Consider the following 15,424-nt stretch of genomic DNA (forward strand, 5'->3'; position numbering starts at 1 on the left):
TTAAATTACTTTTATTTGTGATCTGGCGCTCTAGTTTCTGATACAGTGCAAAAGAGAGCAATGCTATCTTCTCTCACTCTTTATTTATTTTTGCAGTATAAATTGCTTATCTTTCTTCTCTAAATAAAATGATTGCAAAACCTATATTGCTCTCAAGGGCAATGAGGCCCAGTTTCAAGATGCAGAAGTTCTGGAACTCTCCTCTTATTTCAGGTTAATTGAAGGAGAGATTGTGTTCATATCATAGATTGAAGTAGGAAATTAAAGAAACTAGATAACTTTTAAACTGTATTTTGCTAGTCTGCTCTCGTCAAAGGATGTAGTTGAACTAAGTCAGATGGTTCTCTTCTATGGGCAGGCACTTTGTTGTTAAATCAACGGCAAGAATTTCCTGCAACCCTTTCCTGGAACTACTGTTTTTGTCTTAATTTTCAGATATTGCAGAAGTTGGGAAGCTAGGAGGGTTAAGTTCGATCCCCACCCATTTGTTTGTCCCACAGGAGATGATCCACTAGTTTTGTCAATGGGAATTATTTCCCAGCATATTTTCTATTGACTTTAAAGCTCTCAGCCTTTGTTCTCCATGCCAAGTACACAAAAAAAAAAGTGCACTTGCATCTTGAGAAGCATCATGTCCTCAGAAATGCTCTCTTGATAAGGTTTATTACTCAGCTGTATCTTTCCATGTAAAACTCAACAATACATTTTGTGAAGCCTGTGTTCACCTTGGAGGAAATAAAAACGTGGTGGTACTAGTGACTAGTGCTGATGGAGCAGGTAATCTTGCAGTACATTAATGCAATACTAAGACACTGTTTCTCTAAGTAGAAGCAACCCTAAGGACTTGCTGTAGCAAGTGATCAGCATTTACATCTACATGAATTACTAAAATGTTCAGCACATGAATGTCTGGTTTTAATTGGGAGGGTGTGGAGTGTGTGCAGGGGAAAGTGAGGGAGAAAAATATTCAATATATTGAATGCCGGCACTGTTAAATCCCCAAGATTTTTATCCTCAAGTTGTATGTATCCTGTTTCATCCTGCTCATACTTTGTCTAATTTTGATCATCTTTCCAAGCAGGGAATAGCTGGCAGAATTATTTACCTTCTCTGTTTCCAAAAAATAATGTGGAATTAATTTGTCAGTAAACTCACCAATTGTTTCCACCGGACTGTGTCCTGAAGCCTCCATTCTCATAAATATTAGGCATAATTAAATTTTTATGAGTCTTTCAGGTTCAAGCAAGTATAAAGATGGTTCTTTACATCTCTTCTAAATTAATGATTTATTGTATGGCCTTCAGATAACAAGCTAAAACCAAGGTAGAGCATGTATTTTCTAATTTGCATGTAAAAACCTTTCCCCTCTTCTTGTCTCTGTCTGATAAGACCTATTTCTGGATAATAAATTGAGATTGTGTTTGCAGACTATGATTTGTGCTGCCCCATATGGGTTAATTAACAGGTTGCCTTTCTAAAGGATCACTTAGTTTGGTTAAATTATAATCAAAAAACCAAGAAAACAGATGAGCACTTAAAAGTATGAAATTGCAAATGTTTCTGTCTGTGACAAATGCATGTTCTCTATCCTTATTCATTTTGCCAACTAGGAGGCATATAGAGTAAGAGAACACAGAGGCAAGAAGATAGGCTTGTGCCTGTAGCTCTGACTTTAGTGAGACTGTCCTTTCATGTTAAATTGATTATTTCCTCTCTTCCTTGGGTTGTGAGTGACAGCAGTTATGGATTAATTAAGCTCAGTGCTTGGTCCCTGTTACAAATTTATCATTTTAGCATTGTTCCCACGCACACATCGCACTTGCAAAAGGGTAAAACAAAACTCAGGAGAAAAAAACCTGAAATGCCCAGACTTAGATTTAAGATGTCATTCCGTTCCTTTCGAGAATCTGTCCACTGAAGAACTTTCTAAATTGTTTAACATGTGTGATTTGTGGTGTGTTAAAATAGTGATGCCAGAGAGAGGGTGAAAAAGTGCTATCATCACTGCTTGGGAGAAGGCGGGGGACAACTCTTTTCCACTTGGTGTAACAGTTAAAAAGGTCTCTTCTTCAAAGTCAGGACAGATTTTTAAGCCACTAGCCCAATAAAGATAGGGAGCTGTGACAGTATTTATTTACAATAGAATTCCATCCAAACACAAGTGCTTTTGAAAAAGTTCACCCACACACATTTTTGGAAGGTCATGGAGTCTGTATGCAGTTAGTACACTGTGGTGGGTTGACCCTGGCTGGGTGCCAGGCACCCACCAAAGCTGCTCTATTGCTCCCCTCTGCAACTGGACAGGGGAGAGAAAATATAGCAAATTTTCATGAACTGAGATAAGGACAGGGAGAGATCACTTACTAAGTACCATCAAGGGCAAAACACACTCAACTTGGGGATATTAATTAAATTTATTATTAGATGTTAAAAACGCCTTCCCTCTACCGTTCCCTCCTTCCCAGGTTCTACCCCCTCCCCCCAGCGGTGCAGGGAGACAGGGAATGGGGGTTACGATCAGTTCATCTCAGATTGGTTTTGCTGCTGCTCAGGGAGAGGAGTTCTTCCCCTGCTCCAGCATGGGGTCCCTCCTATGGGAGATAGTCCTGCACGAAATTCTCGAACATGAGTCCATCCCACAGGCAACAGTTCTTCATGACTGTTCCAGTTTGGGCCAGTTTTCCACAGGGTGCAGTACTTCGAGCACAGCCTGCTCTAGTGTGGGGCCCCCACAGGGCCACAAATCCTACCAGGAAAGCAGCATGGGCTCCTCTCTCCATGGGTACTCTGGTCCCTGTCAGGAGGCTGCTCCACCATAAGCTTCCCATAGGTTCACAGTCTCTTTTCATGCATCCACATGCTCCGGCGTGGGGTCCTGCACAGGCTGCAGGTGGATCTCTGCTCTAGCACTGACTGCTATGAGCTGCAGGGGCACAGCTGCTTCACCATGGTCTGCATCATGAGCTGCAGGGGAACCTCTGGAGCACCTCCTCCTTCTCCTTGTCCAGTGAATTTTGTGTCTACATAGTTGGTTCCTCTCACATATTTTCACTCCTTTCTTTTTTGGCCACAATTAGTTCTGTGCAATAACTTTTTTTCCCTTAAATATATTCTCACAAAGGCATTACCACCATTGGCTCAGACTTTGCCAGTGGGGGGTTCATCCTGGAGCTGGCTGGCATTGGATCTATCAGACATGGGGTAAGCTTCTAGCAGCTTCTCAAAGAAGCCACCACTGTAGCCCCTCTCTTTACCAATACCTGGCCACACAAACCCAATACATACGCTAACCCATAGCAAGGATGTTGTTGTTTAAATCCTTTTTGTGCATGCAGGTTATTCTGGGATTGGGTAGTGTGAATTTTAAAAAGAACGACTAACCTAATAGAACTTCAGGTGCAAATAGGAATTCATTGGCTTATCCAACAAAGTCTTTTGCAGAGATATCTTGGAGCTTATGTTGAGCAGTTCCAGTTTGCTTTGGGATATGTCTCAATTCTGAGCACCTAAATAAACCTCAGATGAAGCCGCCTCAGAATTATACTAAATAATGAATATTTTAAAGTGTAAAAGTGTCTGTGTAGGATTAAGATGTGAATGTTTTCTAGGCCCTCTTCAAATTCAGTCATGTCCTTTGAAGGATATACACATGATTTTCTTTACAGCACAGTAATGTAGTTATTTAGTCAAGAGTGTTTTCCATCTGCTGAAGACCACTTCTGTGTATCTCTGTGTTTGGTAGTATCTTTTCTTAAGTGTGTTTGGTGCTGTGATGTTCAGGTGTTCTTACTAGACAGCCTGTTCTGTGCTGGCTAATCAGTAAATTAAAAGGGATCTGGAGCTCTAATCTACAGTTTTCTTCATAGCATATACTTAATTACTTTCATTGGAATCTGGTTTCAAAGTCCAGTTTCCCACTCTGTGATTTCTCCATCTAATAAAACTAACAAGGCTGCTTAAAAAAAAAAAAAAAGGTGCTAGGCACATCGAAGTCTAGGAACAGGAATTTCCCCATTACTTAAAAAAAAATAATTGAGAAATCAAGACCAAGAAACACGTAAAAATCCCTTATTGGATTATTGGGTATTTTTTACAACCCTGATTACTGTGTTCTAAATTAACAGCCACAAATGATGTCTGTTTTTCTGTCCTGTTATATCACAAAACTATGCAAAGTGAAAACCAGGCATGTATTTACATGCATTCCTTAAATATCAGGCTTAGATGCAGGGACAGATTTGTATGAAGTCGCATGTGCTGGAGGCTCAATTAGGTAAGAAAAATTAGGTTAGGTGGAGGTCCAAGTTGCTCACAGACCAAAGTGAAGCATAATGAAGGGGAAGCAATAGAGTGCCTTGGTTCTGTAATTCATTTATGCATTGAGAAGCACTTGTTGCATGAAGAGAATGAAACACTAAGAAGTTGGATGGGTAAATGAAGAATCAGCAAGATTAGCTAAGCTTTCTCTGCAGAGCAAGTTCAGTCTTGTTTTATAATCTTTTGGATAAAATGTGGTATATACAGCGCATTTGACCTCTACATATACCTTTCTTATTTTGCATGCTATAAGATACTAGTGGATCATTTAAAGTCACTTTTAGCAAATTTAAATAACTTTTATAATTCCTTGATTAAAAAAAAACAAACAAACAAACAAGAAACACTGGTATGTTGAAGCAGTTAAAAAAAAGAGTGAGGGAGACCTTCTTTAAGTTATCCTTTTTCCAAAGACTGTGGAAAAGTGACAAGATAATATTCTATTTGCTGTATCAGTAGGAACTATCTCATTCTGGATTAAATCTTGCTATTGCTGGAAAAAACATCCCATGATGTATGTGAATCCTTATTTTGCCAGGATTTTCTTTCCCCAAGTGGGAATTTTCAAAAGTTTGTTCTTTGATAGGAACTGTGTTTTGAGACTAAACTATTGATTGAAAAATGCAAAATATGTATTTACTTGCTATAGCAGTTGCACTGCATTTATAAAGTGGTTGGTTATGACAGCAATGGGAAAACTTGTACCCTACTATTTGTAGTTGATCTATGTAGGAATGTAAACACAGGGACTAACACTTGCTTTCCAGGGTTTGTTTTTAATTTTTCTATTTCAATTCAAAGATAAGGGAGAAGGAATCATGTATACTCATATTGATCTTCAGCTTTTTGGGTAATCTTCATGTATGCTTTTGGTTATGTTTGTTATTTACATCTGTCAACACCAAACATGAAGCTTGGGGAGTTTTTATTCTTTTAGAAGTGAAAGTTAACGTTATTCCCTCAATTACCACTTCTTATTTTTTACTTCAGTTTCAACTTTGGCCTTGTGGTGGGTGGCTACTAGCTATGACCCCATTATGCTGTTAGAAATAAGCTGCTTCTGCCTAGGATTTTGTTTGTTAAAACAGACTATACACAAGTTCTAGGATTATCAAGTCTTGCAGAACCTAACAACTCTTAGTATAGGCCAGCTGGGGATTCACTTGATCTGGAATCAGACATGTAGTCAACTGCTGTCCTCCTCACTTAATGTGGATTTTATTAATTCCCTCCATCCTTCTCTAATGCAGGTGCTGCTGACTCATATCCTGCACCTCTTGCCCCAACCACCTTCCAACTCAACTCTGCCTAGGTCAGTAAAGGACAGTAAAACTTTCACAGGTTAGCAAGACCACAAGGGTGTTGCCTGTCAGACCGAGACAATGTGGTTCGCTTGTCTTATTTTTCTTTCTCAAAAAAGGTCGCAAACCATTCCCCAGAGAAGTGGAGTAGGAAATCCAGGACTCAGCTAAAAGACTTCTTTTTACATCTGGCATGGTTCTTGTCCTGACAAACATGAAATTCAGGCTGTGAACACAGATAATGCTGAGAGGGAAATGAAAGGTCAGCTATCCTAAGTCCTGCTGATTTACATAGTCCTGTAGACTGTCAAGTGGCTGAGGCAGCCTCAAAGGCTTGTTCTCTTGACCCTGTGTGCTGGCCCTGGTCATATGCCAGTGTGATTCAGTCAACTGGGAACTCCTGAGTCCAAGTGAGCAGTAGGGATAAGTCTATCATTACACTAGAGATGGGAGTGAAAAAAAAGATGGCAGGAACCAGAACTGTGTGCTTTTCTGGTGACTGAGTTGACTGGTAGGGGAGGATAGTTACTAGCATCGTTTCCTGAGAACTCCTGCCTTGAGCAGATTACATACTAAATGTGCCAAGTGACAAAGGGCTGGCAAAAGAATGCGAGTCCAAATAGGGTGCTGCTGTTTTGTATTGTGGATTCTAGGGGGTTTTATATTCTAATCCCTAAAGATTTTTCTTTTTTCCTCTCCAAGGAGCGATAAGCTTCCATTTCTCTGTGCACAGCCATCCTAAAGATGACATTGGAATAGCTGATCTTTCTGCTGCCGTGATGAAATCATTTAACTGTTATGTGTATTCTCTTGACTTCCTGCAACTCTGCCACGTTGTGTTTCTGGCTACCAAAGTGAGCATCGTGGCATAGCAAGGTTTTCTTAGCAATACTGCATCTGTCTTTGGAATTTAGGTTGAGAAAAAAGGCTTTGAAGAACTCAGACAGGAAATTTTAATAAAACATTACACATATAGACCTCATATATCTTGACATGAAAAGTAATTGGGGGGAAAAAGTTTTTTACTCATTGGTAAAACCATTAGTTGCATAGTTGGCTTTGCTTTCCCCTTCCTTACTGAAACTCCAAGCTGCCAAGATATTTCAAGGAGGAAAGTACGTTCTCTGATGGGCAGTATCTTCCATTCAGCTGGGACACGTCATGGTGCAGAGTGAAAGCCAGTTGCCTTCCATATCTATGTTTTTTGTTTGTTTGTTTTCTCTTTCTCTGACTACAACTCAAAACAATAGATTATGGCATTTAGTATTATATTAAATATATAATTTGTGGCTTAACAACTAGACATACAAACTTACTCCACAGATGAGCTATGACAACTGTCAGGCAGGATTAATATATTCGTAGTTTGACTGAATCTATTACTTGATCTAGCTATAAAGTACTAATAAATTCGGACTTTGCCTGTGACTGAATCTATTACTTGATCTAGCTATAAAGTACTAATAAATTCAGACTTTGCCTGTGAAATAGCTTCTGCTCCTTTGAATATGCAAGCAGACGTCAAAGTGCAATATGCCAATAGGGCAGGAAATTTCTGGCCACTGCCCCTGTGCTGCATGTCTGCATAATGAGTCTGAGAAAGTTGTTCTGTCAGTCGAACTGACGGTTTTCCTTCAAAAGGGGTACTGATTGAGGGGATTTCTTTTCTCTTTATGTGTATGTAATCAATCCTGAAACAATATATTATCTAGGTAAGCAGAACTTTTTAATGTGTATCCGACCTGGCAGTCTTAACATGTGACTCAAGTTTTTTATTACTGGAAAGATAAGTATTAGCAATTAAATATGTTTTGATTGCATTTAAAAATATGATTATTATAAACAGCTAACTGCTACTGTAACTTCAGGCTGGAGCCAAAAGAACTAGGTAACTGCAAAAATTCATGTGGGACAAGTAAAAGGCTGTGCAATTTGCATGGCATGGATTTTAATTGTTTATGTATTTTTAAATAACATAAACTGTTCGTACAGCTGCTTGTACCACTTCATCTGTTTTACCCTGCTGCTACTAGATTTGGTTAAAACTGAAATCTGCTTAAAGATGAACAGCAGTATATGACTTTCATCTGATAGTATAAATTTAAACTTTTTTACCCTGTACAATTTTATTATGATTGACTAAGTTGTCAGTATTGTATGTACCCGTGATTAGATAACTACTGCCTGGTTTCTTCAAACTGTATAAAAGATTTAGGTGTTAATGTGAAAAGAGATTGCTGCTGAAGTTTTTATTCCTTACAGGAAAGTCTCTAAAGGACTTGGTAGATTTGCAATTCTCAGTGGTTTTCTGCACATTAAATCTTTACATCCTTGATAAAAGAACTTGAAAAAGAAGCAAAATTACTCTATGTTATTTCAGAGTCAGAATTGAGGACAGAACCTAGGAATTCTGACAGGATGCATCAGTTATCGCTTTAATGGACTGTGCTTTTGGATGTAGCAGCCAGCTGTGATTGTCCATTACACGGTAATCTTGTTGAGGGTAAAATGAAAGCCACTGGTTCTGATTTCAGGCTTAATAGTTCAATTACATCTCCTTTCTTTACAGAGAAACAGCATTTCAAAAGAGAATTGTTGATACCACTGGGAGAATCTTAAAACTGCCATTAGACTTATATGTAAGATCTTTAGGGAATGCTTTGAATAACATGGGAGGCTTTATCCTCTTCAAAAGATACCTGTCACTGAACAATATCTGTTGTTCTTCCTGTATGTAACAGGGTGCCTGTGGGGCAGGATCTGTTGCTCTAGTTTATATAGAGCCTGTTTATTGTCTCATGTCTTTAGTCTGGTGTATCTATCTGGCCATATGTATCCCAAAGTCCTTTGTCTTTCCTCTTGCTTATTGTTATCAGACCCAGCTATTTCATGCCAAATATTACATTATTTCTACTTGTTATGCAAAACCTGTATCACAGCTTTCTCGCACTCCTTAACTCTTAGGATAAAATCACTAATGGTGTGTGACCTATATGCGTCAAGGCTTCTCCTTGCTATTTTCAAATTTGTTTTGAGAACTTTTCAGCTCTATTGGGATTCAAGTGGCATGTGCCCGAAGCATCTGAGGTAAATTCTTCTCCTTTGCTCAAGATAGAGGGGATTTAAGAACTATTTCTTGTGAATTTGATCATCAAAAGGTTGATAAAAAAGTCACCAAACCCAGGAAACACAAGGCTGTATTGGAGCAGTGCTGGAGGTTGTAGTGGGGAAGTGCCTTGCAAGTGGAGCATATTGTCTGCTTGATTATATTCAAATTACATCCCCTTTTCTACTTGTGTTAATGTAATCAGAAGATGTAGTTGTTTCATGTGTTAAATCTCTATCTGCGATTACAAGTCTATTTAACTTTCAACAGTAACACCAGAGGCTCTAGAACTTTTTACCCTTCTTCCTTTGCCAAAATGCAGAATTAGAGTAGTGGGGAATGAGGGAGAAGAGTGGGTTTAATTCCTCTGAAGCAAAAGTCATTTAACAGAAAGTAAAGTCCTGCCTTTATCAGTATGAGCTGTCATGAGGTGAGATCTAAAGTTATGTATAAATTCTGAATTAGTAAACTATTTTCAACTTTTGCATTTGGGCATACTTGAGAAGATTTGCCAAGCAAAAAACCCATGTTTGTTGTTCCGTTGTGTAGTGTCCACTCACATTGCTTGTTGGAGCCAAAATATTTAATTATTTCAGTATGGGCAAAAGTTATGCTGCTTGGAAAGCAGCTACGTTTTTCCCACTGCACCAAAGCTAACTAAGCATGTTTTGTGACTATCTTTGTTCCTCTGGCTGGGAGGCATGTAGGGCATTGAGGCTTATTGCAGGCATAAAGTAACTTAAAAGACTGGACTATAGATCATAGATAATTGTGTGCTAATAGCCGATAGCTGCATGTAAATAGGGACAGGAAGAGGGTGGCAGCTTTCTCTGGAGAATTATCTGTGGTTCTCTATACAAAGAGTTTGTATAACTTGGAGAGCTGTCCATCTCTCCCCCAGAATGTTAGCTGCCTGGGTGTGCAGGGCCGCTGAGTGCTGCTCAGTCCAGCAGCTTCTTCCCCTCAGATCTGGGCCCCCTTCGCACCTCCAGACCTCAGATGCTGGCAGATTTTAACACAACTGTGTGTACTGGGAAACTGAGCTCATTAGATCAGACCGAAGGTGGAGTAATGCGGTGAGATAATGGCCGTGTGACAATGGAAACAGATACTTCACTGTGTCTCTTATGAGATCAGTTGCTCTGTGAGAAAACAACTGAAAAAAACCTCAAAAAAATCCAACTGCGCTTACGGAATGGAAAATGACTGGAGAACTGGTGTTTGGTATAACGTTTAGGCAGTGGAAGAAGTCAAGCCATCTTTTCGGGGATAATAGGTAACAGATTGTGTTTGTGAGGTATTTTGGATGTCATTTGGGACTTTTAGGAAGTTCATCTGCAGACCATAGCAGAAATGAGTGATGTTACTTTAATTGGTCTCTATTCAGATGAACTCTTGTGATCCACTGTAACTGCACAAGTTTGTTTTTTTTTTTTTTTTGGAAGGGGGGTGGCATTGTATGTTTAGTTGCCTGCTCTCAACTTGCCTGTTTTAGAGCTACTTCTCATTTGTACTCCACTTTCTTATGATAAATGAGTGCCTTGGTGAGAACTCTGTCCTTTTCTATCCCGAGCCTGTAGGCTTTGGAAAGATGCTGTATGCACTTTGAGTTTGCCAGGAGAAAAAAAAAGTAGTTCTGTACCGTCGTTCACTTTCAATGCTTCTCCTTTTATCTTCTATAACAGCTTGTGTTTTGAAAGTGCATTTTTAATTACATTGTTTGCATCTTGTATATGCACAATACATTCATTCGAGGGTATTTTTCTTACAGTAGCAGGATGGTGATATGTAATAAGTCTGAAGAATAATTAAAACCTGTGTTAACTTGTGTATGTTTTCAGCAGTGATTGAACTTTGTGTTGAATCTCTGCTGGGTCCAAGATCAGATCTTAATCAAGTAGAAAGGAAGGAAGGGGTGAGGGGGAAGGAAGAGCTGGTTGTAGTTACATCTATAAGCTCTTGCCAGTTTAAGATAAATGTCACCTGTCATGTTATTTTTTTTTTTTAAAGTACATTGCCTCCAGTTTTTTAGGTGTTTGCTCAAGATAGTTTTTCTGTATAACACTTACTGATAGAGAAACAGAGAAAGTGCGATAATGTTATGAATCAACATTTGGAGGTATCTTCACCCCTCCTGTATATGGATGGAGCCTCAGAGTTCTGTTCAGTGTTTACACTGAAGGGAAAAAAGCAGAGTAACCCGGGAAGGCTTTGACTGCATCATGATGTGGCAGAGTAAAGATTTAAATAACTGGAGATTTCCAGGAGAGAATATGGTAAATCGTTTCTTTTCTTTTACCTCGGAGAGGTAGAAATGCATGCCAGAATCGTCCGGATGCATGGTTTGAATCTGAAACTTTTCACTTTCTGCACTAAATAGTAATTGCTTTTTTATCAATTCGTTTTCTACAATGTAGTTTTGGAAAAGGGGGGGAAGCTGGTTCTTCTTCCAAGTCCCTTCCTACAAAAGGTGAAGGCGGTTAAGCATTCTTGAGCACCTGAAGACCCGAGCAGCTGTTAAAAAATTGACTTGCAGAACCTGTGGAAATGCTAATGACCTCGCTTACTTCCCTGAAACATTATTAACGAGTGCTTTGCATTCATCATGGCGTATTATATTCAAACGTGAGATGAGAAAAGGGTTGATTCAAGGACAATGATTGGAATCCTATTGCATAACATGCTTTGAGAAGGTGTTAATTTCTCTGTCTTTGAAAAATACGATTTTACTGTTGGCTTGTAGATGGTTTGACTTTGCCAGAGACAGCAGGTGAATTAACATGAATCGAACTAGCTTCGCCAAGGATTCTGTGACATCCTGCTCATACCCAGGTCAAGCTGAGGCATGTAACAAGTGTTTTGAAATGGATAGTAGTTCTGAAGATGTCCCTAATATTAAACCAAATTCAAGATCTGCACTGGAGGTTAAGTGCTAGTTCAGTTTGGAAGAGTGTATTTGGTCTCTGGAAGACATCCATTTGGTTTAATCTGATAAATCAAGTAAAAGTTTATCTAATTAAAACTCCCTATTTAAATGTCAGAGCACTTGCATTAGTTTTTCTTGTGTGAAGCAAGTTTTTAGTATTTCGTAAAATTATTTTTAGTGAATATACTAGGCTTACCTTCACAAAAAAACTTGATTATTTTTCAAAGTATGAACAAAGGATGAAAACCTGAGAGGGACAAACATTTCTTTTTTAGGCTACCAGCATTTTACAAGATTGACTGTAAACTGTTTCCTTACAGATTGTGTCAGATGCTGCTGGAGAGGGTGTTGCCATCACTGGGAACAATACTTTCAACAACTGGAATTGGCCTAACGCTGTGATCTTTGCTGCTACTGTAATCACTACAATCGGTAAGTATTTACCAGGTCAACTTTCCTAACTGTTGCCTAAAGTACGAGTTCACCTGCAGATTCGTAGAAGGAAAAAATGAGTTTTTTGGCACTCTCTCCATAGGCATACAGAAAAGTGTGCCTTTCCAATAAGTAATGAATTTAAGGTGCTGTTGGGGGTGACTGGTGTCATTCCAGTTCCATTGATTCATGCACTCAAATTTCCAAATCATAAAATCCCAAAACAAAAGCATAACAAAGCATTCCATTAAAGTAATACCTAAAGCAAGTGCATATGAGGTTTTTGTACAGCAATCCCGTTACACAGATGCATGCTCTGATGCTACTGGATTATCAGTGTTCCTGGCTTGCAGAACAATCTAGACTTTTTAACCGTCTCTTAAAAAAAGGTGAAGCAGAACAACTGTTGTCTTTTAAATATCACTACTGATTTGTGCTTGCAAAACCCTCTGCACTGAAAGAATTCTTCCTTGCTAGACCTACAATGCAAAAAAAAAAAAAAAAAAGGAATACAAAATAACCAGACAAGGCTAGATGTATACACAAATAGAAGTCTTACTGTTAAATCATATGCAGTACTGTGGTTTTCTTTATTATTTGAAACTCACAATACCCAGCTTATAATATAACTTATGACAAAACGTTGAAGAATAACACACCTAAATCAGAAAGCTCTGGCAGAAGTTCAGAAAATATGCTGCTGATTTTAGAGCCTGAGTCTGTAATGCCCTGTTGGGTTCTGTGACCAGCAAAGAACTAAATTCAGTTGACATATCTTGCACTTCCTTGCTTTGCACTTAACTCACAAGCTCTTCCCCTGCCAAGGTACCAGGTGGTCAGAAGTTAAATGTATAGTGGATCTTTCACATGGAAGCTAGCTTCAGACTGAATTTTGAATTTTTATTCTATAAAATGGAATCAATCAAGTTTTGAACAGTGCTGCTTAAGGTTGGGGGATCATATTAGAAGTTTTAAGGTGAGGTTTATTTCATATTTATCCCATCTTGTCAAGAAAATGATGCACAAAATCTAGGAAACGCTTGAAGTGCAGTAACCCTCTCAGCTTGCATTAATGGAATATATGTTTGCTAGAGCAGAACTGGAAGACATCCAGACTCAGGAGATCAGCATCTGGAGTAAACTAAGATCTCATAGGTGAAATAAGGAGTGTCTGATACAGCAGGAGCCCAAATAATGTTCTGTGTTTAGGTAGAATTGCCTTGAATTCTCTTCAACAAGAACAGACGGAGCACATACTTATCTCTTTTAGGTTATGGAAATGTTTCTCCAAAGACACCCTCTGGGCGTCTCTTCTGCATATTTTATGGGCTTTTTGGAGTTCCTCTCTGCTTGACGTGGATCAGTGCTCTGGGGAAGTTCTTTGGAGGACGTGCCAAGAGGCTGGGCCAGTTTCTGACGAAAAGAGGAGTGAGCCTGGTAAAGCTCTTAGTTGTTTACCCTTGAACTATGTATTTTTGATGCATGAATTAAGCTTACATTTCTTAAGTTACCTGCTCATCTTGTAAATGAACACTTGCACAAATATGAATTTTCCCAAATGGTGTTGAATAGAAATAACTGAAAGGGGGGTTGGGTCTGATGAGTTAGTTTTGCAAGAAGTTTTAGCAAATGGTCTCATAGAAACCTTTAGTACTAACTAAATGTATCTCCTTACATTAGAAACCTTTAGGACAAATGTAGGTGAGGCTTCATTTCACAGTCATTTCAGTCAAGCCCCTCGGGCGCAGAAATAAGCTGTCCTGCTTTGTTCCCACCTGCCTGTATGCTAGCATGAGTACTTCCTGCTGTGCAGTGAACCAACTGGAAAATAACAGTTTCGTTCTGAGTTACTGGCTCGTGGGTTTTTTGTTTGTGGCATTTTGTTGGTTTTTTGGTGGAGGTTTGTTTTTTTTTTCCCTCTCCCTCCTCCATTCTGAGTGAGTTCCCAGTTCTAACTCTACGCAGAAATGGGAGGCAATGCAGGGCCGTAGTGCCTGGAGGACAGTGGGACTGGTTTGGGTCCTGGTTTTAGGAACAGAGCAAGAACTGAGAGGCAAGTACAGGAAACAGTAGTGAAATGCATGTGTACGTGCAGGTTTGTACAGAAGTTGCATGAGTGGCAAAGGGGAGGGCACAGAAGTAGGAGAGAAGCATCTTAAAAACATTTCTGATCTTCTATATTCAAATGAATAAAAGGAAAGTTAGAGGTGTTGACTGCTTTTGAGACTAGAGCACTATGTCCATATGCCGTGCCTGTTTATAAAATATCAGGGACTCCTTAAACTTTCCATGAGTGTGAAAGAAAGCTATGAGGAAATAATCCTTTTTGAGCAAGTAGTTGTAAGAATAGGGAGTTCTGCCTAAAGGAAAAAAAAAAAGAAGGTGTGTTTACTTCAGTCACTTTTAGTGACTTTTAATTATGGTAGCTAAATGGTTAGCACAAAAATCTGAAATGTCTGGTACTGTCAGATAATTCTTGGTGCCACAGATGGGAAAAGAAAATTTTGAGATCTTTCGCTGACTTTTTTTGTCTTTTTTCTTTACAGAGGAAAGCACAAATTACGTGCACAGCTATTTTCATTGTTTGGGGTGTCTTGGTCCATCTGGTTATTCCTCCATTTGTCTTTATGGTGACTGAAGGATGGAATTACATTGAAGGCCTCTATTTCTCGTTCATCACTATCACCACCATAGGATTTGGAGATTTTGTTGCTGGTCAGTAATTGTATTTTGTGTAGTATATTATTACATGCGTAGTGTGGCAATTCTTTTTGAAAACTCTAATTTGAAAAGATATTTTCTATAGAACATTCAATTACAGTTCGATACTGATCCAGTGGGCTAGATCTGGCTCTTCAGTCTTGGTGTACATACCTAAGGCCTTTACTGGGCTAAGTCTGCAGCCAAGTTCTAGAGTTTGTAAATCTTTCAGGTGCCCCAGGTCTGTATGTCAGGCAAAGAGCTATCCTATCCAGCATGATAGTTATGAACCTTTGGATAGGATCCAGTATCCTAAGCAGGATGTGTAGGTACTGGGCAATGCAACTGTTTAGAACTAGTCAATGGGAAATGCTGAGCATACTTGTGCCTCCCTCCTAAACCTTTTCTTTGTCTAAAATCCACTGCTTTGTCCAGGGCTTTGGAGGTGGTCCTTATAAGTGAAAATTTGAATCGTTTTCCCAAGGTAGGTACATATATACACACCACAGTGGCAGGGATAAGACTTGTAATTTTCAACCAGGAAAATGTTCACTTTTCTAGTTTATAAGGAAAGGATAAATATGCTGCCAGGGCTTTTTTGTTTGTCCAGTGGTCAGAATACATGTGGCCAAGGGATGTGGG

The 15,424-nt window shown here is 39.1% G+C and overlaps 1 protein-coding gene across 1 annotated transcript in view; it reads left to right on the plus strand.

Moving 5' to 3' along the window:
* KCNK5 (potassium two pore domain channel subfamily K member 5) overlaps nt 1-15,424 on the plus strand; it is a 34,626-nt gene that overhangs the window by 13,865 nt on the left and 5,337 nt on the right. Inside the window, exons 2-4 of the mRNA XM_032683931.1 lie at nt 11,971-12,082; nt 13,353-13,519; nt 14,629-14,797. Coding sequence (XP_032539822.1) covers nt 11,971-12,082; nt 13,353-13,519; nt 14,629-14,797 — 448 coding nt within the window. The remainder of the gene's footprint in view (nt 1-11,970; nt 12,083-13,352; nt 13,520-14,628; nt 14,798-15,424) is intronic.

Source organism: Chiroxiphia lanceolata, chromosome 3, assembly GCF_009829145.1.
Source record: "Chiroxiphia lanceolata isolate bChiLan1 chromosome 3, bChiLan1.pri, whole genome shotgun sequence".
Lineage (NCBI taxonomy): Eukaryota > Metazoa > Chordata > Aves > Passeriformes > Pipridae > Chiroxiphia > Chiroxiphia lanceolata.